The sequence below is a fragment of the Mixophyes fleayi genome, chromosome 4 (assembly GCF_038048845.1).
Source record: "Mixophyes fleayi isolate aMixFle1 chromosome 4, aMixFle1.hap1, whole genome shotgun sequence".
Taxonomy (NCBI): Eukaryota; Metazoa; Chordata; class Amphibia; order Anura; family Limnodynastidae; genus Mixophyes; species Mixophyes fleayi.
The window spans coordinates 126,001,666-126,027,090 of record NC_134405.1 but is presented as its reverse complement, the minus strand read 5'-3'; the positions used below and the strand labels follow the sequence as shown (position 1 = coordinate 126,027,090).

General features: G+C 38.6%; 1 protein-coding gene across 2 annotated transcripts; it reads right to left on the bottom strand.

Moving 5' to 3' along the window:
* Positions 1 to 939: 939 nt before the first annotated feature.
* Positions 940 to 24,394, bottom strand: LOC142151990 (cathepsin L-like proteinase). 2 transcript variants are annotated; one of them, XM_075208154.1, is made up of 9 exons: positions 24,380 to 24,394; positions 23,387 to 23,443; positions 21,232 to 21,335; positions 19,587 to 19,729; positions 15,281 to 15,472; positions 12,248 to 12,430; positions 11,007 to 11,166; positions 2,788 to 2,914; positions 940 to 1,213 (listed from the first exon to the last, which is right to left on the bottom strand). In XM_075208154.1, exons 3-9 carry the CDS (start codon positions 21,332 to 21,334, stop codon positions 1,111 to 1,113), a joined length of 1,011 nt encoding a protein of 336 aa, XP_075064255.1. In that variant the 5' UTR covers position 21,335; positions 23,387 to 23,443; positions 24,380 to 24,394; the 3' UTR covers positions 940 to 1,110. The 2 variants fall into 2 exon arrangements, with proteins under 2 accessions (XP_075064255.1, XP_075064256.1); XM_075208155.1 differs by lacking the exons at positions 23,387 to 23,443; positions 24,380 to 24,394 and having other exon boundaries at positions 21,232 to 21,340.
* Positions 24,395 to 25,425: the final 1,031 nt, after the last annotated feature.

Sequence of the window (25,425 nt, the reverse complement as noted above, 5' to 3'; positions counted from 1 at the left end):
GAATACATAGAGCTTAATTATTATAACCTTTAATACAAGAGCATTTTACATATACCTGAAAAAAAAATAATATATATAAAATCTTAGTGCTTTTCAGTAGATATAAGCTAATTTAGCAATTTTGCTGTCAACTGCACATGCAAATAATATACACAGTTCTCTGTATAGCAGCAGTATCACTTTCGCTTGAAACATATTATATGATATACAGAAAAACACTGAAAATTAATTTGCCTTTTTATAATATATTTTTACATTATAGTGATATTATTTTTTCTGATAATGGCTTATTTTATTTTATTTGACTATTTGCCTTTAATGTTTTAAGATATAATGCCAATTGTTGGTTTACCAAGTGTCTGAATACTAATGGAGTTGTGCCCTGTGATTGGACAAACTGTTCATTAAAAAACTGCCTGATACAAGACTCTGTATATTTCTGAGGAAATCCTATGGATAAACTGGAGAAACATGTAGGAATTTAGCTTCAGACTAAAATCTGGGAGCTCTAGACATTGTGTTGCAATGCACACCTCCAGTTCTTTTGATCAAACTCTTGATTCATTTAATTTAGGTCTGACTTCAATGGTAAAAATCCTGAAGTGGTTGCCTCCATTGTCCTCCTGGATTACACTTTCCCCTTATCCCTCTTTCCATTCTAGCAGTACAAAGCACCACTCTCTGTTCTTCCTCTCACTCCCCCATCCTGCCCTCCTCTTATTAAAAACTTGATCAGCATATTGCTTTGTAATTATTTGCTGGTGTCTATTTACTCTACTGAAAACATCCTGATTTTATTGGCCTATCTTTCTTGTGGTGTCAAAAATTGAACATTGAATGATCTGTATTTTACTGTCATTTGCTTATCGGCTTCTAAATAAAGTTTAAACAAAAAAGAAAATATTTAAATTCTCAATTTTTCTTATATGTTTCTTTTTATTTATTAACAGGGTTTTTTTATTTAAACATCATTAAACAATGTAAATTGTAGGCATTTATTACAGAAATAAAGCAAAACATTTAACTACTGTTGACATTGTTACAAGTTTTTTCTTTATAAAATATGATATAGACCTCTTTGGATTCTTCAACAAATGAGAAGCTAGAGAACTAGTGTTCCAAGTCCACAGAAGCTGTATCCAGTGCTATACCACACTGGTTAACGTTACGTCTCATCTTTGCATAACCTTTATCTCCCCAATCCTCGCCCCAGCTGTATGAAAAATGAAATAAAAAGAAAAGTTAAAAACATATTTTTGCCACTTAAATAAATAAACATACAAACTTACATAAACATTATAATCAGAATGTGGGGTGTCCAAGGTTTTAATTAATAACCATCCTTCTCTGTTTCCAATTCTGTCTAAAAATCAGGGCCTGATTAAGAAATCGGCCACCCTAAGCTAATATGCTCCATGCCAGGCTAATACCCAATAAGTAAAAACTAGCCATCATTTAAAATCTGTATTCCTTCTTCCCACCGACTCCACCAATTTTTATGTTCCCATATTTTTCGAAATTCAGCACTTGGCTTTTAAAAATATTCACAGCAATCTTTATCACACATTTCATTTTCATTAAAATCCTTTCCTCCTTTTAGTGGATAGGAGGCATGGTTGTCATATCTGTTCCTGTCTCCGTCCTTGTCCCTCTACTCGCCATCCTCAAGTGTCCACCCAGGAATGGCTCATTGTCTACAGCCTTAGCCATGGGTATACATCAAGATTAAAACCTTACATGTTTCTTTCATGTTTTCATTCTACTTTGGAGAACAACTATTCTCTTATTATTTAAAGGAAATTCAAGTTAATGCCTCTTCTTGTCACAATTTTGCACCCTCAAAAATCTTGTGCCCCCCCAAAAAGCATTGTGCCCCAGGTGGCAGCCTAGTCAGCCTATTGGATAATCAGGCCCTGCTAAAGGTGTCCATATACACAGCAATACTGAAAGACAATGAGGACATGTTATAATAAAAAGTCTGCAAATCATTACAAGAACAGTCCGAAATGACCATAGATCCCACTCAACATCAGACAATGACCCCATTTGACCTTGTGCAAAGTCCGTCAGTTTCATTAATTTCTGGAAATAACAGATCTGTCCAATTTATCCACACATATGTCTGTCTTAAATGGACAAAGATCTGTTCACTCTGAGCTCTGCCCGAGAAGTCGTATCTATCAGTGTATGGTATCTTTAACTAATCATAGCTGCAATACATTCTACACTTCTCTGGTCATTTCTTCATAATGAAGCAGGGGACTAGTATTTCAATAACATTACATCTTTGTTCCTTATTCTGTGGTCATGTATTACAGGCATATGCTGTCTTGCTTAGATACATTTTTTATATTCATTATAGTGTATGTAAATAAAAAGGAATATTTATTTCAGTTGACTTTAGTATACTTTTCATCAGTGGTGGTATGGATATATTGATGTGGCGGTATAAAAATGTGATGGGAATATAAGTGAATGGAATTTAATAGTGAAGGCAGTAAGAGAAGTGACGGTATGGCTTACCACCATGTACACCTCCACTGCGACTACTGTTCTTCATGCTATGTTTTCTATTAATACGGTACTTAACAGTCTGACACACAGTAAAATTGCAATAAGTTCTCTCATTAGTTGTAGCATTGACTGTAAAGCAATAGCTGATTTGCTGAGACATTGGTTCTAAGACCTCCATCATTTTTAAAAACATTTTTACTTTTACCTGTCCCATGTCTCAGATACTGCAAAAACTAGTTTGGCCTCTGTGAACATTATCATTTAAGAACGTACCTGTTCCTTATGATCCAGTAATCTATTTTCTCGTCCTCTTCTTCATCATATTCTGTGCCATATCCCACAATAATGACTGCATGATTTATATCATCTTCCGCTTTACCACATTCACCGCTAAAAATACCTGATATAACAATGTATGTTATTAGCATTACTATTATCCTTTATTGATAAAACATATTCCAGAATGCTTTACAGAAGAGTTAATCATCATCAGCTATTTTATATAGCAAGACTAATTCCGTAGCACTGTACAGAGAACTCATTCACATCAGTCACTGCCCCATTGGAGCTTACAGTCTAAATTCCCTAACATATATACACACACACACACACACACACACACCCACACACACACACACACAGAGACTAGGGTCAGTTTGATAGCAGCCAATTAGCCTACTAGTATGTTTTTGGAGTGTGGGAGGAAACCAGGGCACCCGGAGGAATCCCACACAAACACAGGGAGAACATACAAACTCCACACAGATCATCATCATCATTTATTTATATAGCGCCACTAATTCCGCAGCGCTGTACAGAGAACTCATTCATATCGTTCCCTGCCCTCGGTCCCTGCCCCATTGGAGCTTACAGTCTAAATTCCCTAACATACATACATACATACACAAACGCACACACACACACACACACACACACACACACACACACACACACACACACACACACACACGTACACACACATTAGGGCCTTGTCTGGCTGTTGTTTCAGCTTGCTTGCCAGTCCATAGCTGTCAATTTGTGTAATGCCACCCTTTTTATCATTTGTACAAACCATCATTACTAGGTATATATGTGTTTCTTGCACTTAAAAAGAAAAATAATTGTAAGTGGTATAAGATCATAAAAATACCACATTTGCACAAACAAAATTTTTAGCATTTTTAACATGCAAGGGCCACCAAATCCTAAAACTAAAATTTAAAAAATGAAGGTAAAGAAGACTGTTCAGCATTAACAAGTCGTTCTACTGCAGCTCTGTTAAACGTTAAAGTATTACTTCCATAATCCATTACAGACAATTGAAGCCGCTACCAGATATTTAGGATATTGTTTGATGTAGGATAAAATGTACAGTCATTGAGCTGCTGTGATATCATTGGGCCGGCTCATGTGTTCACAAATCCACACTGTAGATTGTGCAGAGTAAGCCTGAAAGTCACAATCTGCTGGTTTAATTGGTTATGTTAGAAGAACAACCCCCCCCCCCCCCCAAGATGGCAACCAGCCGCAAAGTAGTGAAAGGAGTGAAAGTCTACATGAGGGACATATATAAAAAAACAATTAAAGTATATGTAACTTGCAGGCACAATTTTCATGCATTCTCATGTGATTAGGAAGTTTCTGAGGTAGGAGAATTGACATCCTCTAAGTTTGTTTATAAAGCACAATAAGAAAATAGAGAAGTGAGACATGGGATTGTTACAGTCATTGGGGAGCTCTGTGGCTATAGAGAATGAAAACACCAGGAAAATATGCTTTTTTTTTTAACTCCCTCATCTGCTATGTAGTTTTTGGTGGAGTTCTGAAACTTGTTAATTATATGGGCACCACTCTACCAGACAGCTAGGGCTGTGCGATAGGGGCGACAGTTTAGGAATGTTTTAGGTTCATTTGTCTTTCTCGCCCACGGCGCTAGAATTCTACGGCTCTGCTACCAGATCTGTCTAATCATCTGAATTCAACCATTCTAAGAGGCCTATTTAGATTCACCACAAATTTAAGTATAGTTTAAATTTATGAACATTGCATCGCAGCAGATATTGCATTTCTGTTCGTTTTACAGTGCAGTCCCCATAAAAGTGTATGGGGACTGCTCCCTAATGCTATTTAGCAATTTCCGAAAATCTTTTCATGTTAATGTATGCCAGCTCAAGCTGGCGTACATTACCGTAATTGAAAGTTCTCAACTCTGTCAGCTCTGCTCTGAAGAGCAGAGCTGAACAGCGCATTCGTGGGGCCCTAAGCAAGATATTGGCTTGCCCCCCCCCCCTACCTGAAACAATCCATAGCAGTATATTTTTTAGCATAGCATATACTCCTACAGGTAAGTAGATGTCACTCACCGGACTGTTAGTGCCTCTAGTTTGGGACATGGGTCTCTCTCGCTCCTGCCGGCGCCTCTCCTGAGCCGCGGCCATCCGCCATCTTGACTAAGATTGCGCATGTGCAGAAACCCTGAACTGTTAATACCTCGCCTCTAGTCTCATTGGTTAATTAATCACCTCTCAGTACTTAAGGCACCTGTTGCCCTATTACCTTTGCCTGTTCTTGGTTCTCATTCCTTGAGACTCTGAGGTGTTTCCTGTTTCTGCTCGTGTTATACGTTTGCTCTGGACAAGTCTCCTCTCCACATCGGTTGTAGAACTTACCCGCTGCAGACTACTCTCGCTACCTCCGTTACCTGCCTGCTTCTGGACAAGTCTCCTCTCCACATCGGTAGTAGAACTTACCGGCTGCAGACTACTCTCGCTACCTCCGTTACCCGCCTGCTCCTGGACAAGTCTCCTCTCCACATCGGTAGTAGAACTTACCGGCTGCAGACTACTCTCGCTACCTCCGTTACCTGCCTGCTTCTGGACAAGTCTCCTCTCCACATTGGTAGTAGAACTTACCGGCTGCAGACTACTCTCGCTACCTCCGTTACCTGCCTGCTTCTGGACAAGTCTTCTCTCCACATCGTAGTAGAACTTACCCGCTGCAGACTACTCTCGCTACCTCTGTTACCCGCCTGCACCTGGACAAGTCTTCCCTTCACATCAGTGGTACAACTTGCCTATGGCAGACCACTCACGTTACTCCGTTCCACGCCTGCACCTGGACAAGTCTTCCCTACACATCAGTGGTACAACTTGCCTATTGCAGACCACTCACGTTACTCCGTTCCACGCCTGCACCTGGACAAGTCTTCCCTTCACATCAGTGGTACAACTTGCCTATTGCAGACCACCCACATTACTCCGTTTCAACGCCTGCACCTGGACAAGTCTTCCCGTCACATCAGTGGTACAACTTGCCAATTGCAGACCCCTCACGCTATTCCGTTACACACCTGCGCTGGACAAGTCTTCTCTACATATCCGTGGTGAAACTTACCAGCAGTAGACCATTCATGTTTCCTTTGTGATATAGCTACTACTCTGTATGGTACCTATTAGCTGGACTAAAGTCTACAAGTGCCTCTGTATTGTAACTGCAAGTCGCTGACTCTTCTACTATATTGTTGATTGGTCTTTGCCTAACGTTATCCAGTTATCAAGTACTGGCCTACTATATGCTACCTGTGTGCACTTGGACTCTTTCCTTATTTTATCCTGTTTAATAAACTGCTGTACCATCACAGTTCCACGGTGCCAAGACTCAGTATATATACTATTGATATTCCTTTCCTCTATTCTATTGTATGGTTCCACTGATTCACCACACTATCCAGAGGTCCGTACCTCTGGTAAGTGTAGCTACACCTGGTGAATTCTGGGTAAAACTCCTAGTGCCCGTGACAGTAAAAGAGTAAGCTAAATGCCACCGCACATCACGCTACTCCTCCTGCATCACCATGCGGCCCCTCATTACTGTCCCTCTCATCACACTGTGCCCTCCTTTATCTTTACACTGCATCACACTGTGGACACTCATTACTGTCCCTCTCATCACACTGTGAACTCCTTTATCATTACACTGCATCACACTGTGGCCCCTCACTACTGTCCCTCTCATCACACTGTGCCCTCCTTTATCATTACACTGCATCACACTGTGGACCCTCATTACTGTCCCTCTCATCACACTGTGCCCTCCTTTATCATTACACTGCATCACACTGTGGCCCCTCACTACTGTCCCTCTCATCACACTGTGCCCTCCTTTATCATTACACTGCATCACACTGCGGCCCCTCATTACTGTCCCTCTCATCACACTGTGCCCTCCTTTATCATTACACTGCATCACACTGTGGTCCCAGCAGTTAAAGAATAATGACCATGGACCCCATATTTTGTCAAAGGATCTAGCAGAATTTTGAATTATACTGGTCATATACTCAATACGATGAATATTAAGCTCAGTGGTCGAAGTGGAAATTTAGAAGTGGCGGTATGAAAAATGTAATGAGAATGTAAACAAGTGGATGGAATTTTATTATTTTACAATGAAGGCAGTATGAGAAGTAGCGGTACGGCCTACTACCATATACACCCCACTTCCACCACTGCTTACCTTTCAATTCACACAAATTGTACTTTATCTTTAACTAAACTTAGGTATTAATCATAATTAACATGTCAAGAAACTGCAGTTCAGGGTAAGTAAGCTCAGTAATACAAAAAACAGCAGTCTCCTATCACTACCACATCACAGACCGTCCACCACTACAGTTACTGACTGCAGCCCTCTACCTACAGAAACATGAAAAAGTGCTGGAATGTAATAATCATGTTAATATGTCAGTCTTCTGCATGAATCTCATAGTGCAACATTTAAACAAGTCAGACCTCCTCATAATATAAACCCCACCAGATTCAGGATAGTTGGCAGACTGTGCTGCTCTCTCCTACCTGTTCTCGTCACTTTCACCGCTTGTGGCTGCTGTGTCTTTAGATCAGTTGCTGCTTGTCTGGATCCTGAAATGTTGGAGGCCCTATTTGGAAAACAAAATGGGTACATGAAATTTAGTAAATTCCAACCAGCCCCAGTGTTAAATCAATATAGCACCCACATTTTATAAGTAGGCCTCCCTCTAACCAAAACATTAAATTAATAGCATACACATTTAATAAATAGACCTATTTCCCTCCAGCCAGCTCCAAAATTAAATTAATAGTGTTGCCATTTAAAAAATACTCCTATTTCCCTCCCACAAACAGCCCCTCTCTCACACACACACACACACACACACACACACACACACACTATACACACAGTGGCCCCTCACACACATATAATATACACACATAATATACACAGTGGTCCCTCACACACACATCATATACACACAGTGGCCCCTCACACACACATAATATACACACAGTGGCCCCTTACACACGCATAACAGAAACACAGTGGCCCCTCACACACATAATATACACACATAATATACACAGTGGCCTCTCTCACACACACACACATAGTATATCAATATACTACCCTCCCCAACTTACCTTTTTCTATCCACGAGCTGTGCAGTCTTTCTTCTCCTCACACATGGGACGGCACCTGTCATGTGGTGCATGTCCCATGTGACACGGAGCAGGCAACACATAGAGCAGGGAGGGAGGAGACCAGCCAACACACCAGCCCCTCCCCCGACTCATGGCACCTCCCCCACGTGACTCGGGGGAGGGGCCGCAATTTTTTTTCTTGTTCCCCTCATCTGCTTTGCCGTGGGCCCCCTGAGAACCGCTGGGCCCTAGAAAGGTGCCTAGGTTGCCTAGAGGTAAATCCGGCCCTGATCTGATCTCATCCACCAATTAGCTTTCTCTGCAGACTATAAGAGTCTCCTCCTACACTCAACAAGTTGCCAGTGCAAAACTTTCCGAGTTCCTGGTTCCAGACTGCCACAGTTGCTGTTTGTTTGCTGCTTCATCCTGTCTGCTGTATACAGATCTCAACCATCAACCCTTTGTGTGAATACAGCTTCATTCTGTTTGTAGCTCCATTCCGCCTGCTGTATACAGATTTCAACCATTTACCCTCTGAGTGAATGTAGGCTCATCCTGTTGCTAATACATGGACTTCAACTATTTACTCTCTGAGTGAGTTTCATCCTGTTTGCTGTTGTATGGATTTCAAACCATTAATCCTTTGTGTGAATTCAGCTGCTTCTTGTTGCTGTTATATGGATTTCAAACCATTAACCCTTTGTGTGAATTCAGCTGCATCTTGTTGCTGTTATATGGACTTCAAACCATTAACCCTTTGTGTGAATTCAGATTCATCCTGTTGCTGTATTATGAACTTCAAAAAAAATCATTAACCCTTTGTCTGAATTCAGCTTCACTCTGCATGCTGAAATAAAGTATTTGGCTATTTATTCCTCACGTGGATTCACCTTTATTCTATCTGTTCGTGTACAGTTTACAGCTGTTACCTTCTGTGTGGATCCTCCTCTCATCAATCTATTCCTGTCTCTCCTACTGGCAATCTGGGAGGGTAGGTTGTTGTTCTGAGTCATCCACTTTCTGGAGCCTTCTCTGTGTCTCGGGGTACCGACTTCCAGTTCCAGGCCTACCTCAGGTTCTGAGTTCTGAGTCTTCCCAGACCCAGTTGTGGTACTATATTCCTCTGAGTTTCTGAGTTCTTGGCAGTATTGAGTCTCTTGTCATGGGGTCAGGTCTTCTCTGTTCCCACGACCAGGTTCCAGTCCATCAGGTCCAGATACCATTCGTTTATTGCAGCACAGGGTCCAGTCCAGCATTCCTCCTACTAACATTTGGTATACAGGAATAGAACATACCCCTATAACACTCATCCAGCCTCCCAGTTTCCACTACATCCCTGCCACAGCTGGCCCCAAGGGTCCCAAGACGGATCCCAGAAACCCTATTGCCATGACACTACTAGCTCAGGTTAGTGTATGCCAGCAGGAGATTTCAGCTTTGTGATTAGCATAATGATTCCATAGCATGCGAATATTAGGGCACCACTGACTAACTAGCTTGGCAGCTGATTCAAAGATATTTGGAAAAAGGCCACTGCCTGGCTGACATCATAATTTATTTAACTAGAGCCACACAATGGGAGATGTGAAATCAGATTTCAGCTTACTTATTCAGTAATGCAGATCACATTAGCTGAAATCTCTCCTCCTCTCTTTGGAGCTGTAGGCCCACAGTATATTTTATATACCAAATACTGATATATATTTGATATCTATAAATATATATATCAAACACTGGTTTTACTTATACTCTGTATAATTAAATTTACCTGGATATTCATCAGTTTACAACTATCTACATATATATGAATGTACAGTGGCAAATGTGGCAAAATTATAAATATAAGAATATATTTATTAGCTTACTCTTTATGTACACTTATTAAGGGATGAATCAGGAACACATGAAGATTTAATATAGTACCACCATCTTTGATTGTATGTTGGCAAAACTGCATACTTGCCTACTTTGGGCAAGTTCTTTCCAGGAGAGGGGTGTGGCGGGAGAGGGCGTGCCACGGCCAATCGTGTCATTTTGGCCCTGCCCCCTCGCGGCAGAAGTGGCGGTTTGTCCCGGTAGGCGGGGCCTAAATGACACGATTCACCGCAAGTCGCGTCATTTTGGGACGGCAGTAGCGGGATGCGGGAGAATTGCCAGCTCTCCCGGGAGTCCGTGAGACTGACCTGAATTTCGGGAGTCTCCCGGACATTCCGGGAGAGTTCCCAAGTATGACATACTGGAGAGAGAAAGCAAAATCCAAATAACACAAGAGACAGTGATGCACACTCTCACCTCAATCACAATTCACTTAACAGCATCTTGGTCCCTTCTACTCCAGCACATTACAATGTAAGGTCAGGGTTATCATTATATGTGAGGTTGGGGAAGATAGGTGATGATGTTACTGTGAGGAGGTGGGGTTTACCTGACCAAGTGATTTTCACATAATAGAATAAGCTATTCCAATTTATAGAAGAGTATTCATCATGAACATAGATAAATTCTATTATCATTGCACACATTTTTTTAGAAATTGCTGATACTGTACTTCATTTTCAGATGAGGAATTCACTATCTAATAGGTAAAATCAAGGATGATCATGGGGCAGCATAATTTTTCCATTTAGGAAATCAAATTACAACAGATCTGCAAAATAATTATTTAAAACAATTTCAAAAAGGATTCAATTTGTTTTATATCTTAAACCTGAGATATTTGCTGTTAATGTACACTCTACAACCAAAATTCTTTTTACTAATCTGTCATTGAGTAAAACAAATATGAATGGATTACTGGAGAGGAATTCTCATTGTTAAAGAGGGGATCAGCCTACTCTGGACAAATAATATAAAGTTTACATCTTGTTATTATGCATTTCAAAGTCATATTTCTATGATACATCAGAACAATCTGTGTGATGCCATATCAATCATATTTAATTACAAGGGAGGCTTTATATTAGTTATATTTTTTTAATTAGAGACGTAAACAGAGTAAATCAAGGATGTGCTTTGATCTTGCACTATGTAACTTACCATTACAGTACATCATAAAATCACTACTTGCATCAATTCCAACTGTAATAGGTCCATCTAGTGCCACAGAAGATGCCATATTGTCTTCTCCAGGCAGAATGTAGTATTTGGTTACATTAAATGTTATTGCATTATCAGGTTTGTATAAACAGGTGAATTTCTGGGTAGGAAACATGGACAACATAAATGATTGGCCAACTAATATATTTCCGTTAACATATTTAGCAATGCGTGTTAATCCACACCAATTAAGCTGATTGTACACAATTTTCTCAGGAATGACAGGTGTCGTTATGTTCCTCTATAGTTTTTCCCTCAACTTCTGTGTAGTAATTATCATGAAAGGTTACACATTTTGTCAGGGCAAGATGTGTATTCTGAGCTCTGATAGGAGAGAACTGGGGGTAAATTTTTTCAAGCTGTGGGTTTGAAAAAGTGGAGATGGTGCCTATAGCAACCAATCAGATTCTAGCTGTCATTTTGTAGAATGTACTAAATAAATGATAAATAGAATCTGATTGGTTTCTCTAAGCAACATCTCCCATTTTTCAAACCTGCAGCTTGATAAATTTACCCCCTAGTCCCATTTGCAAGGAAGACTAGTCTTCAACTAATGTATCATGTCAGTGGTCAATATTTTGTAAAATTCTGTATATCTGAGCATGTCTAAATGGAAGGAGCCTGATTTATGTTGTAAGGTCCAAAGCTATCTCAACAATTCCTATTTTGTTAATAGGGTATACCGCGGGTGGATGTAGGCTGCAAGATATATTCTTATATTCGGCATGCTCTAATGTCTGAGCCCACTGAATAGGTTTTTTTTTTTTTTCAAAATATTGTTCTATGATAATTGATAATTTAATTATTATATCAGTTCTTCATTTGCACAACACAGTGGCACAGTGGTTAGCATTGCTGTTCCACATCATGATTCCAGTCTCTATCTGTATGCAGTTTGTATGTTTTCCTTGTGTTTTCGTGTGTTTCCCCTGAGTGTTCCGTACTTAATTAATCATTGTGTAACTTGGTCGGGGTGGCTAGGAATTGCTTGAAATGTTTCCAGCTACATTACTTGAACCCAGAACTGTCATTGACAGCCTAGTTTATGAATGAAGCAATACATGACCAGGGACCTTCATATTGACCCACTGTAATTGTAAGGCTACTCATAGTAAATAATTATATTTTTAATTAGGAATGTAAAAAACTGTATAATAAATAATCAAGTTACATGATCCTACCTTCTCTGAATACTCGTAATCTTTGGCCTTCATGACACCGTAACGTGTAACATGTTTCAAAGCTGTTGCTGGATCTCCTCCACAGCAGCCATCATTTGCTTCATCACAATCTACAAGCTGCTGCTCACTCAGTAAAACTAGCTCTTCTTTCTTGATGCAATAACGGGATTCAATCACACCCACCTTAACGTATAAAAGACAGCAATTTAGAGTACATTTATGTAACAATATTACAATGGAAAAATTATTTTGGCTCATTGTCACCCAGCAGACAGCAGGACTGAGTGGAAAACATTACTTTAGAAGTGTACATTTTCATTATTACCCTGCATTATTATATTAACCATGTACTTTTACTCCAACTCAACTCAAGATTGGGTAATGCCTCTTATGTAACTAATTATTACTATCAGCAGTGATTGATGTGGAGGTAATGAAAAATGTAAGTGTATGGGATATGATAGTTTTTTGTTTTGCATCAATAATTTTTTTTGAGATTTTCAGATTTTCAGAGGCATGTAGGGGGGTACAGAAAGTAAAAATAGAGGTAAACCAGAGGGCACACAGGGAGTCCCCCTGCTTAGGGGGTGGGGGAGTAGTCACACAGAAAACAACATACTGGCAATAAATGGGAGGAGAAAAACATACAGTAAGGTGCAACAAGTACATTAGGGGAAGCCAAGTCTGCACACCAATGGGGAGTCTAGTATGTAACGTGTCAAGGTTGGGGTGATTCAATTAAGGTTGGGGTGATTCAATTATATTAATTATATTATATATATATATATATATATATGTATAAACAAGTTAACCCGTGCATGATACTCATGCATTCTAGTCAAATCAAGCTACTTAAGGTGTTAAAAAGGTTCTTGTCATGCATTTGGGCCATAGCCCAGGCCTCAACCACCAACCACTCCCCACTGTCACCCCCGGCAACCACCAACCACTCCCCACTGTCACCCCCGGCAACCACCAACCACTCCCAACTGTCACTTCTCCTTCAAGAAATATATATATATTTTTTTTAAATCTTTATAAACACTTTTAACAATTAACAAATTAAATTAACAAATTAAAAACATCTTAGTATACCAAATTTCAGCCCTTTCTGAATTTTTTTTCCACGCACACTAAGAATTTAGTAGGTCAGTACATAACTCCTCCCAGCAGGTGGCGCTGCAGCTTGGTTTTATTTTTTCCACACACACAGACACTAACACACGCCACTAGACATTTATATTATAGATATTATATATAAACATAAGTCAATATTTTGAACTGCACCTACATTCTGCAATGCTCTTGTTTGTCCCTTAGTTGATCTCTAAAAAACAACTCTTAACAATTTCCAGAGTTTTGCTATTGAGAATGTATTGATGTTGCAAGACGAAACGCGTGGGCTGGCTTCTATTTACAGATAAGATTTTTTTTTTCTTTTTACAATATTAGGATAGTCCATGGTTATTGTACTAAGGATTGGAAGGAAAGGATAAAGTTTGAAATTCTTAATCTGGATAGTCACAACTCTGAGGACCTTTTTTCTCTCCTTTGAACCCCACAACAGGATCTGTTATTGAGCACAAATAAACGCTAAGTGGGTATATTATTTTCCATAAATGAGTGTGATATTGGGATTCCTCATGAGATTACTATGGACTGTGTTGGATACATTTGAACACATAGTGCTGGAACTTTGGAGCTTTTCCTATTTTTTATAATACATTTCATATACGTACAATCTTATTATGTGTTTGGTAATATTTCTATATGTTTTTTGTACGTTGATTAAATACATGTTTTTAATATAGGGAACTTCATTATTTATTTATAAATTTGAATTTATATGTGGGTTTCCCATTTTGGGGATTTATCAATCTGCACTGCGCTGTTCTTTTTTTGTGTGTTTATGTTTTCTATGAGTTGGGTGAGCAATAGTCCCTAAGAACTAGCTGCAGTGGGATTATTTACTCATTTTATATACAACAGGAGTTGTTATCAATATAATATGTCAGGACCTATTGCTATTCCCTGACATAGTCTTTACATTTTATTCTATATTTGCATTTTATTTATAAATCCTCAATCTCATCATTAGTGCCAGAGTTTTTTTTACGTTAGACAAAAAAAGTTGTAATTTATGTTTTTGCAATTGCTCCCAAGTATTGTGTCAGCAGAGCAAGTAGCTATTTGCCGTTGTGTAATTAACACACAATACTCTTCGTTCTGGATATACTTATTTATTCATCTGTCTGCATGCATAAGAAAGTAAAGTAGAGTGAGTACAGGGAGAAAAAACAGTAGAAACGCTATTAAAATAATTTAATACAATATGAAGCTGTCTGACAGTTACTTCAGTATTCTTATATAGTTAAGACAAATTTTGACAGCTCATGTGCCATACTTCTCTGAATAAAATGTTACTAATTAATGATGTAACATTACTTTATCAATCTCCCTATGGAAAATCTAAATTTATTTCTGAGAATGTAAACATATAATTGTGGTTATGTACAGTATATTTATAGCACGCAGTACACATTTGTCTTCTTTATCAGCTCACATATCCCCTGTAGGTTGTAAGCTCTTGGGAACATGGCTTTCTTACCTATCCAGTGGCGGACACAGGGGGGGTTTCTGGTTCTCCAGAAACCCCTCCCCTCCGCGAACCAAGGGTACTGTACAGCAGCCGCGGCGCTGTCAAAGAAGCGTCCGCGGCAGTGCTGTATTGTAGTATAATACAGCACTGCCGCGGATGCTGCTTGACAGCGCCGCGGCTGCTGTAGATTTTAGACTCGCCGAAATCGCAATATTTTTTTTTTCCGGGGGGGGGGGGGGGGGGGGGACGGTAACCGCCCCTTCTAAATCCTGCGTTCGCCCCTGCTATCATCTCTCAATGTATAACAATATACAGTACATGTTTACTATATCTCCCTATTGTACATTGTGGTAGAATGAAACAATTTTTAAAACTAATTATTTTATGCCTATGGTTATTTAAAGTACATCTATGCAGATATAACGTTTTATTACCGTTGCAAATGCCCAGCAGGATCCACAAAAGTCCCCTTGATTTTTAACCTTTGCCACACATCCTGATTCCCTCCAGTCAACTGATTCTGGTATGTTAAGGTTTTTTGCGTGAACCTGCACAGGAATATTTTTCTTGACAGATAAATCTTTTTTTGAAGAAAGACAGTTCCTGGAGCTACGTTCCTCGGGCGTCTGAAACAATAACATTCTATTATGAATGACATATCTTACATATACCAAATATACTAAATTACAACCAGGGAATTATAGACCTGTAAGCCTGACATCAATAGTTGGGAAACTAATCATCATCATCATCATCATTTATTTATATAGCGCCACTAATTCCGCAGCGCTGTACAGAGAACTCATTCACATCAGTCCCTGCCCCATTGGAGCTTACAGTCTAAATTCCCTAATATAGACACACACTCACACAGACAGACAGAGAGGGAGAGACTAGGGTCAATTTTGATAGCAGCCAATTAACCTTCCAGTATGTTTTTGGAGTGTGGGAGGAAACCGGAGCACTCGGAGGAAACCCACACAAACATGGGGAGAACATACAAACTCCACACAGATAAGGCCATGGTCGGGAATCGTGCTGTGAGGCAGAAGTGCTAACCACTAGGCCACTGTGCTGCCCAATGGAAGGTATATTAAGGGATAGTATTCAGGATTACTTGGTACGCAATAAGATTATTAGTGGGAATCAACATGAATTTGTGAGGGATAGGTCATGTCAAACTAATCTAATTAGTTTCTACGAGGAAGTTAGTGGGAACTTAGACCAGGGCAGCACAGTACATGTGGTCTACTTAGATTTTACAAAGGCCTTTGATACAGTGCAACACAGGAGGTTGGTTTACAAAATAAGGGAACTGGGTCTAGGAAACAACATTTGTACTTGGATCGAAAACTGGTTAGAGAATAGGGAACAGAGAGTTGTGATAAATGGAACATTTTCTAATTGGTCAAAAGTTTTAAGTGGAGTACCTCAAGGTTCCGTGCTGGGGCCACTCCTTTTTAATATATTTATTAATGACCTTGGTGATGGTTAAGAGAGTAAAGTTTCTATTTTTGCAGATGACACTAAACTCTGTAAGGTAATAAAATCAGAGCAAAATGTAACTTAAAATAAACTGGAGGATTGGGCGGCCAATTGGAATATGAGGTTTAACATAGATAAATGTAAGGTTATGCATTTAGGGATAAAAAACAAGAACGCAATCTATAAATTAAATTGAATTAATTTAGGAGTAACTATAATGGAAAAGGATTTGGGAGTGCTCGTAGACAGTAGACTTAGCAATAGTGCTCAATGTCAAGCAGCAGCTGCAAGGGCAAATAAAGTATTGGCATGCATAAAAAGGGACGTAGATGCAAGGGAAGACAGTGTAATTTTGTCACTGTATAAATCGTTGGTAAGACCTCATCTTGAATATGCAGTACAGTTCTGAGCACCACTCTATAAAAAAGATAATTTGGAACTAGAAATGGTTCAGAGCAAGGCGACAAAATTGATAAAGGGTATGGAGTCATTATGAGGAAAGGTTAGCCAGTTTAGGCATGTTTAATTTAGAAAAGAGGTATCTAAGGGGAGATATGATTACTATGTACAAATACATTAGGGGTCAATACAGAGAACTTTCATGGGAACTTTTTACCCCAAGGACTATACACAGGACATGCAGTCACCCCCTAAGGTTAGAGGAGAGGAAATTTCACAACCAGCAAAGGAAGGGATTTTTTACAGTATAGTCAAGATATGGAATTCATTGCCAGGGAAGGTTATGATGGCAGATTCAATAGATATGTTTAAGAAAGGGTTAGATAAATTTTTAGCGGAAAAGTGTATCCAGGGATACGATCGTTAATTAAAATGAAGGATAGTAGTGGATATAGGGTAAAAATAGAACTGCAATATTGGGTCTGGGGGGATTTTCACAATTGAAACAGATTGGCGGTTGCTTACTCTGGATCAATTTCAAATATAAGTGCAGGATCGCAGGAGATCCAAAATAGGTTGAACTTGATAAACTGGTGTCTTTTTTCCACCTCATCAACTATGTATTAGTAATTGGACATCTTTGAAATGTTATATTAAATACCCTTTGAAACAGCTTCGTATTTGTTAGTTGTAGCTCAAAGATTCATCCACATGCTACAAACGATATTTTTACAGATATTTTTTGAGAGTGCTTTTACCCAGTGGCGGAACTACTATTGGTGCAGCAGGTATGGTGCACAGTGGCACATGGAGATAATGGAGCCAGCTGCACAGGGTACTAACAAGCTGTGGGCCCTGGTTCCCTCCTCCCCGTTTCCCTATAGCAGGGCCCAGAGCTCGCTAGTTCCACCTCTGCTTTTACTAACTGCAGACCGCAGTTTCCAAATAGATAACATAGGAAGAAAAGATGTGTGTGATTGTAAAGTAAAATATTCTGTAAGATATTTCTTTATATTTGGAGAAAAGTGATATCACTTGTGTCACATGATTCATTCTGAAAGAGAAATGTATAGCTGTCATTGTAATATAGTACACACCCCACACAAGCAACTTGTCTGTCATAAGAAATTATCCAACAGTTACTTTAGCAAGAAATTAAGTAAGTAAGACTAAGAGGTTAAAACAATAGTACCTAATGCTCTAAGTAAATTAGCTACCATAAGTAACGTCTCTTCTTAACAAACTTAAAACATTTTACACAGTGCTTTGGTGTTACTTAAGAAGACCCACTCCGAGGACAGTGGCAGGTAGGGAGTTTGACTTGGGCGGTACACCTGTCAAACCGTAATGTAGGTGTCCTAAGGTGATCTATGTTTTATAAGGGCATCGTTTTAGAAAATATGTGTTTCTGTATACACAGCACTGTTTTGGGGTTGTCATTTTCCATTAAGTGTATCTTTTTGTTGAGGTCTGCAACATTATTCTGTTTAGGACGTGTACTGGTCATACCTTGTATAGGTGATATACATATATGGTCAGGGGCAGGCTGGGCTGGGGGACAGGTGGGAATCTGCTTCCCCCGGGCCAGTCCCATAGTGGGCTACCTTGGGCTGGTCCACAGGGGCACCTGCTTCTTTTTTTACTTTAAAATATTCCTTATAGGCTGCTGAGTCGAGACTTGCTCCCCAAGCTAAAGCTTTCCACCCCTCCCCTACATATGTTATCAAGAAGATGATATGGTAATGCTGTTACGTCCATTTTTTAGGCAACAAAATAATATAGGAATTGTCTGAAACAAATAGCAGAAGTATGTATGCAATATTTATTATGTAACACTTTTTTTTAAATAAACATATATAAGTAAATCATGAAGCATATATATATATATATATATATATATATATATATACACACACACGTACACACGTTACCATAATGTACGTGCGTTGAAATATAAAAGGTATTACCATACCATAGGCGACGTCCGAGAGATGGGCGCAACTAATGGGCGGGAGGGGGCGGGGCGCCTCAAATCGCGTAATTTAGGCCCCGACCCCACGAGTAAATTGAGGTTTTGTCGCGGGGTCAAAATGACACAATTCTCTGTGAATCGCGTTGTTTTAACAAGGGAATTGCGGGATGCGGGAGAAATGCCAGCTCTCGCGGGAGTTTGGGAGACCGACCCGAATTTCGGGAGTCTCCTGGACTTTCCGGGAGAGTTGGCAAGTATCTATAATACAAGTCCCCTCAGAGTTCTATAACCTTTATATGAGAATCTAAATTGCAGTCTTTTGCTTTCTATATGGTCTCAGAACTCCTTGATGACGACTAATATCCTACCATTAATTAAAACAAAAAAAATAAAAAACATAGCTTTGGTGTGCACGTTTTTTTCTGTTGTGATTATTTTTAGACTTCTGTAAATTAGGCATATAACTGTAATTTTGTTTGAGAACAAGCCAGTCCACTGGGTAATAGCAGAGGCAGGTTAAATGGGGAAGGGTGAAGGGGGGTCAAGGGGCATTAATATTATCATCAAGGGGGACTATTTTTAATTGCGCTCATCTATAGGGCACAAATACTAATTACAGTTATCAAGGGGACACAATTATTAATTAAGATCATCAAGGGGCACTATTATTAATTTTAAGCCCTCCCTCCAAATCCTTAATCCAGCTCTAGGTATTAGAGAACATAGACAATATTTGAAATAGATTATTGAGTTACAGGGATGATATTGTCCAGCAACAGATACCATATTTAAAGTCGCCCGTCCCTGTAGAATTATATTTCTTAGAAGCAGATGGAATTCTAGTTTTCAAAACTTGGTTGAACTTTGTATATTTCTAAACTCACCATATCTGCAAACCGATTCATGGCCATCGTATATTTAGTGAGACCCTGCTCAGCCAATCGATTGTGTTTCTGCACCTTATGCCAAGTTTCCTCCCAAGCTTTCCTCCGAAACAGCTCATCAGGTGAAGTGATATATTTCTTTTCTGCATACAATTTATTATATACAATTAGTAATTACAGTATTTTGTTGTTTCAGTAGATATCTTTTAAGTGCAATGTTTGTTACAGTGGTTCAAAATAGAATCTAGAAGGATATGAAAACTAATTTACATATTATTGAATATTGAGGTGTTTACATTCCTATTGATCCTGGAAGTATACTTATAATTATTTATTATCATCATGCTGTAGAATAATTCTGATTTATTAAATATACCATAACTCCCAACTGTCCTGACTTAGAGAGGACAGTCCCATTTTAACTGGTTGTTCTGTTGTCCTGCCAGTTAGTAACTATGTTCAGCAGCCAGGAAGTTGGGGTATATCTCCCCACTTACAATAGTGAGCTGATGCTGTGTGCAACTACCACTGTTGCTTAAGCAATTCAAGGGTGTTTTCATGAGAGACAAGGGTTGTTGGAGGTGGCATAGAACTGCTGAAGAGCTATACAAGGCTGCATGTGTAAAGTTACAATGCAGTACCGCAACATCGCAAAGTTCTCTTCGCAACCCTAAGGACAGCGCATGGAAATTCACGGTGTTGCAGTAATGGGTCTTGTGCAGCCGCGTGTAATCGTGATCACCAAATATAATTGAATATGACCCATATACCGGAGCATGACATGCCCCCACACAGTTCACCACTCCCCAATATGTTTTGACTTTGCCCCTTTTTGTGTGCTCATTGTTACTTAGTGATGACGCAAACAGCTTTACCAGATTTACAGCATGCCAATGTTTTAAGATATGATATATTAAATAAAAAGTTCTACTGACTCATGCCAACTTCCTTATTCTGACATAAAATGTGTGTGTGTGTGTGTGTTGCACAATAATGCATTGATATAGAGTATGTCCACTCATAAATTAATTTTCCTTATTGTGGCTCACAATTTTTGTAGCCTAAATGTAGGCCTACAATTACAACTCCAAACTTAAGATTAAGATATGTGCAACTCAAAATATATATAAGGGTATATTTACTAAACTGCGGGTTTGAAAAAGTGGAGATGTTGCCTATAGCAGATTCAGATTCTAGCTGCCATTTTGTAGATTGTACTAAACAAATGACAGCTAGAATCTGATTGGTTGCTATAAGCAACATTTCCACCTTTTAAAACCCGTAGTTTAGTAAATGTAGCCCTAAATGTGCAGGTACATGCAAATTCTGCTATGTTGCATTGCACATGCGTAGTAAAACAGAGTAGTTTCCTGGCCCACAGTCCAACTCTAGTTGAGGCCCATTGTGTGCAAATGCTGTCTCATAATATATTAGATTATATATAGTCTATCACTAAAGGATTATTGTTTTGTATTCGATAAAACTTGCCTTATTTCAGCAACTTACTATGTAACTTAGGCTAATGAATGTGATTAATTGCAGTTTAGTCTTATTTTGTGTATAAATATGAGTTTGTGACTCACTTATAAGGAGGTGACATGAGTGCTTCTCATACACAATATACATAATAAATACTGTATATTACCATATTTGGATTTCCATGCATTCCATTCTTGGTCAAGGAAATGTGAGGAAGAGGCACATATGATGATAGCAGACAAAGCGAACAGCTGCTTATCCAAATGCATCCTAAGAGTGAAATGTTTACAGGCTTATAAAATGTTGGTTTGCGTCAAATTTAAGGACTTTACATTATTTTTTTTACATGCTCTTGTTCTGTTAAATAGAAATAAAAACCCATTTTTATTCTGTGTGGTTGATGAATGTTATCTCTATTGCTCAGAGAGAGTTGTGACATTGTTTTTCTTTTTTATATTGTGATACAGAGATTGTATGTTTTTGACTTTTGAAATATTTCCAGCCTCAGCAACATGGCAAACAAATATATTGCAATAGTGTCTGCATAGCTAGGCAATAACAGACACATCTATGGGTTACACAAAATGTATCAAAGGTAAATCGATGCATTGGTATAAATAGAACGCTTGCTATAGATACATGTAGCACAAATAATTCCCAATTAAATTAAATTTCCTTTCTGATAACTAGCTTTTAATTGTTTCTAAAAAGAACAAAACAAACATTCTAGAAGCACAGTTGTGCCATATGTAACATTGAGTTATTACATATAACGCAGCTCAGCTGAAAAACAGAGATGATAAAAGATTTTGGTGCAGTGAGCAGCAACACACTGCATGACGAGGACTGAACCCAATACTACCCACCACTGGTGGATGGCCATACAAAGCATTACACTGTACTCGACACAAAGACATCCATCTTTAAAAATACTCTGTCTTCCTAACTTATGTACTCTGAATGAAAATAATATAATATGTAGAGTTAGGGGAGCGCAGTGGCTTAGTGGTTAGCACTTTTGCATCACAGCACTGGGGTCATGAATTTGATTACCGACAATGGCATTATCTGTGTGGAGTTTGTATGTTCTCCCCGTGTTTACGTGGGTTTCCTCCGGGTGCTCCGGTTTCCTCCCACAGTCCAAAAATATACTAGTAGGTTAATTGGCTGCTATTAAAAATTGACCCTAGTCTCTCTCGATCTGTGTGTGTTTTGGGAAATTGAAACTGTAAGCTCCAATGGGGCAGATGTGAGTGAGTACTCTATACAGCGCTGCAGACTTAGTGGCACTATATAAATACTCATACAGCTTTATTGATTGTTCTCAGAAGCAGTTTGACATCTGCTTATACCATGTTGTCTTTGCTATGGTCGATGGAAGGTGACTGTACATTGTATGCATTTTAAAATAGTATAAAAGAGATCACTATGATAGATTTAATTACAATATTCATGGCAGGTTTAACAAGCTAAGGATGGGTTCACACTACAGGGTTTTCGGACATATATTGGGCCAATCATACAAATATGATCGTTTGGCCCGATATTGCATTAGTGTGTATGCTCCAATGATGAACGATTATCGTTCCAAAGCTCATCTTATGGTTTGATTTGATTTTTAAACTGAACTAAAAATTTAGTTCAAAGAAGGAACAATGTTGATTGAATTCTGCAGTGTGTATGCACTTAGGACTAGCAGTGTCCATAGATCTCTATAGAGTAGGCAGAGTCATGATCTTTTCAGCCAATGGTTATGACAGATGAAGAGCACAGATCTGAAGGTAAATCTTGTCAAATTGTTTAGTGTGTACACATTGAATCGTCATGTTAATCGAGACATTTCAGTTGTTGGTAAAATCATTAAAGATATTGCTTTAGGAGAAATTTTCTGTAGTTTGTACCCAGCCTAACTACACAACAATCTGTAATCAAGAAGAGTATGGTGTTTGTTAAAACCATTGTGAGTACTGTAACTACATCATTTGTTATTGTGATCAATTGAAAATTTTGATAAGCACTTAAGTTGCTCAAAATTCCAGTAAATGTAGCTTAAAGCGATGCACTGCATCATAATGTTAGTGCAATATTGGTGCATTTTTAAAATTTTCCAACATTCTCATTTTAAAACAGCACAGTTGCACAGTGGATAGTATTGTCATATTTAATTGTAACTCAGCAGAGCCAGCAGTGAGGCTGAGAGGAAAGTATATGAGGGAAATAATACACATTTAAAAGTATTGTTAATTATATTTTTTATTTTTCTATAAATGTTTACTAAAAGTAACAATCCTGAATCATTCTACAAATAGAGTCTGACTTACCTCAATGTTGAACTGGGTTATGCAGAATCCACCAGCAAATCCAGATACAAGGTTCAACTGTAGAGAATAACAGAATACATTTTATGTAACACGTATATTTTATACCAGCATGGAAAAATAATATGAAATATGGATTTACTTGTTTAATGATTTTGTGCTATTCGATGACAATAAAATTACTTTACCCATGCTTACCTTTTATCAAACATGCTATAGAACAGAGTTTCTTAACTCCAGTCCTCATGCACCCCCAGCATGTTTTCAGGATTTCTTTAATCATGCACAGGAGACTTAGTCTACTTGTCTGGGACAATAATTATCCCACCTGTTCCACAAACAGAAATCCTCAAGACATGACCTGTTAGGGGTGCGTGAGGACTGGAGCCAAGAAACACTGATATAGATAATCCTCCAGAAACCTTAAAGGGATGAATGATTCTGCTTGTCGGCATATCTACATTTATCCAAGGGATTTTGCACCTTGATATGACTTTAAGTTATGTGCTTGTTTATACCCCCCTACACTTTTTATTAAATACATTGCTTTTTCTTATTAGCTTATTTCTGTCCTTTCCATATACTTCAGTCAGCAGGCACACTTGCTCACTTGAACCCCTTTGTGGCTTATGCTCAGACAAGAAAATCTAACAGTTCTACCTGGTCATATACAGACTTGACAAAAATGTACAAAATTAACCTAAAAGACAATTTCTGTAGTAAACATTGCAGGAGGGCAACGATGCCACATAGTGGCCAATTATCTATATCAGTCAGTAAGTGTTCAACAAAGACTCCCACAGACATTTGATTATGATTATTTTTCAGAAATCATTAAACTTCATAACATTGTATACCTTTTTCTAAGGCGCAGTATAATCTTCATTGCTTATTAAGCATTTCTTGATAATGGTTTCTAGTATAATAGTGTAAATAGCATGCAAACATGCAATAGATTCACTGTTTATTGAAAGTTCATTATCATGTGGTACTGACCTGAAGGACGTGCATCCAGCAGTGAGTTTTAAGCTCTTCAAGAATAACTCTATTTATATACTTTCAAATGCCCTCTATAATGTTATCTCCATTATCTCTCAACCACTATATGGTCCACAATCTGATAACTCTCAGCAGTTGGACATACAAAGGTCATAAGATACATTGTTTATTTTATGACATGTCCGTTAAAAGAAAAAGATAGATATCACTTGAGAATATAAAATTTATAATTGAAGAAAGAATGATATAGCGTTCGTGAAGCCATTACTGAACTATTGTGACAATGATCTGTCTATCAAAAACAGTAAAATGATCTTCCTCATAAGAAAATTACTTAGAAGAACAACAATATATTAATATATTAAGCGTATTTTATAGATCAGTTTCAGTGGCGCACGCAGGGGGGGTTTCTGGGTCTCCAGAACCCCCCCTCCGCTAAAAAGTGCCCTACAAGTGCCCTACTGTAGTATACAGCAGCCGCGGCCCTGTCAAATAAGCGTCCACGGCGGTGCTGTATACAATATAGCACCGCCGCGGACGCTTCTTAGACAGCGCCGCGGCTGCTGTATACTACAGTGCAGCCGAAAAGGCGCTGCCGCGCATGCGCGGCAGGTCTCTAGGTTTGTTTGTTTTTTCCGGGGGCGGAGGTAACCTCCCCCCTGACAAATCCTCCGTGCGCCCCTGAGTTTCAAGTAAATAAAGAGTATATGCAGCTGATGTAAAAATAATATTTACAAAGGTAGTATTGAAATAACCCTTGAAGGGTGCTGATTCCAGTAGTAAATAGTCATAATGAATCGAAGAAAAGAAAAGTACTACTTTAAGGAAGGCACACCTAAAATATAACTTATGAGCCAAATGGTGTAAGGACCCTGTTAATTAATTCATATGATGCCTAAAGGTGAACAAGTAAAAACTACCCCACACATAAAAAACAATTTAATTGGTATGTATTAAAAATAAAGATAAATGGTTAAAAGTGTATAATTAATTATAGGGATGTAACAAAAAATATATATAATGAATCTATATATAATCGGGAT

Excerpts from the sequence above, each read along its gene's own strand:
- LOC142151990 (XM_075208154.1), bottom strand. The coding sequence starts at position 21,334 with ATGCATTTGGATAAGCAGCTGTTCGCTTTGTCTGCTATCATCATATGT. Across the intron at positions 2,915-11,006 it reads TTTTATGATGTACTGTAATG|GTATTTTTAGCGGTGAATGT; the intron begins GTAAGTTACATA and ends TTGTTATATCAG. Across the intron at positions 1,214-2,787 it reads TACTGGATCATAAGGAACAG|CTGGGGCGAGGATTGGGGAG; the intron begins GTACGTTCTTAA and ends TTTTTCATACAG.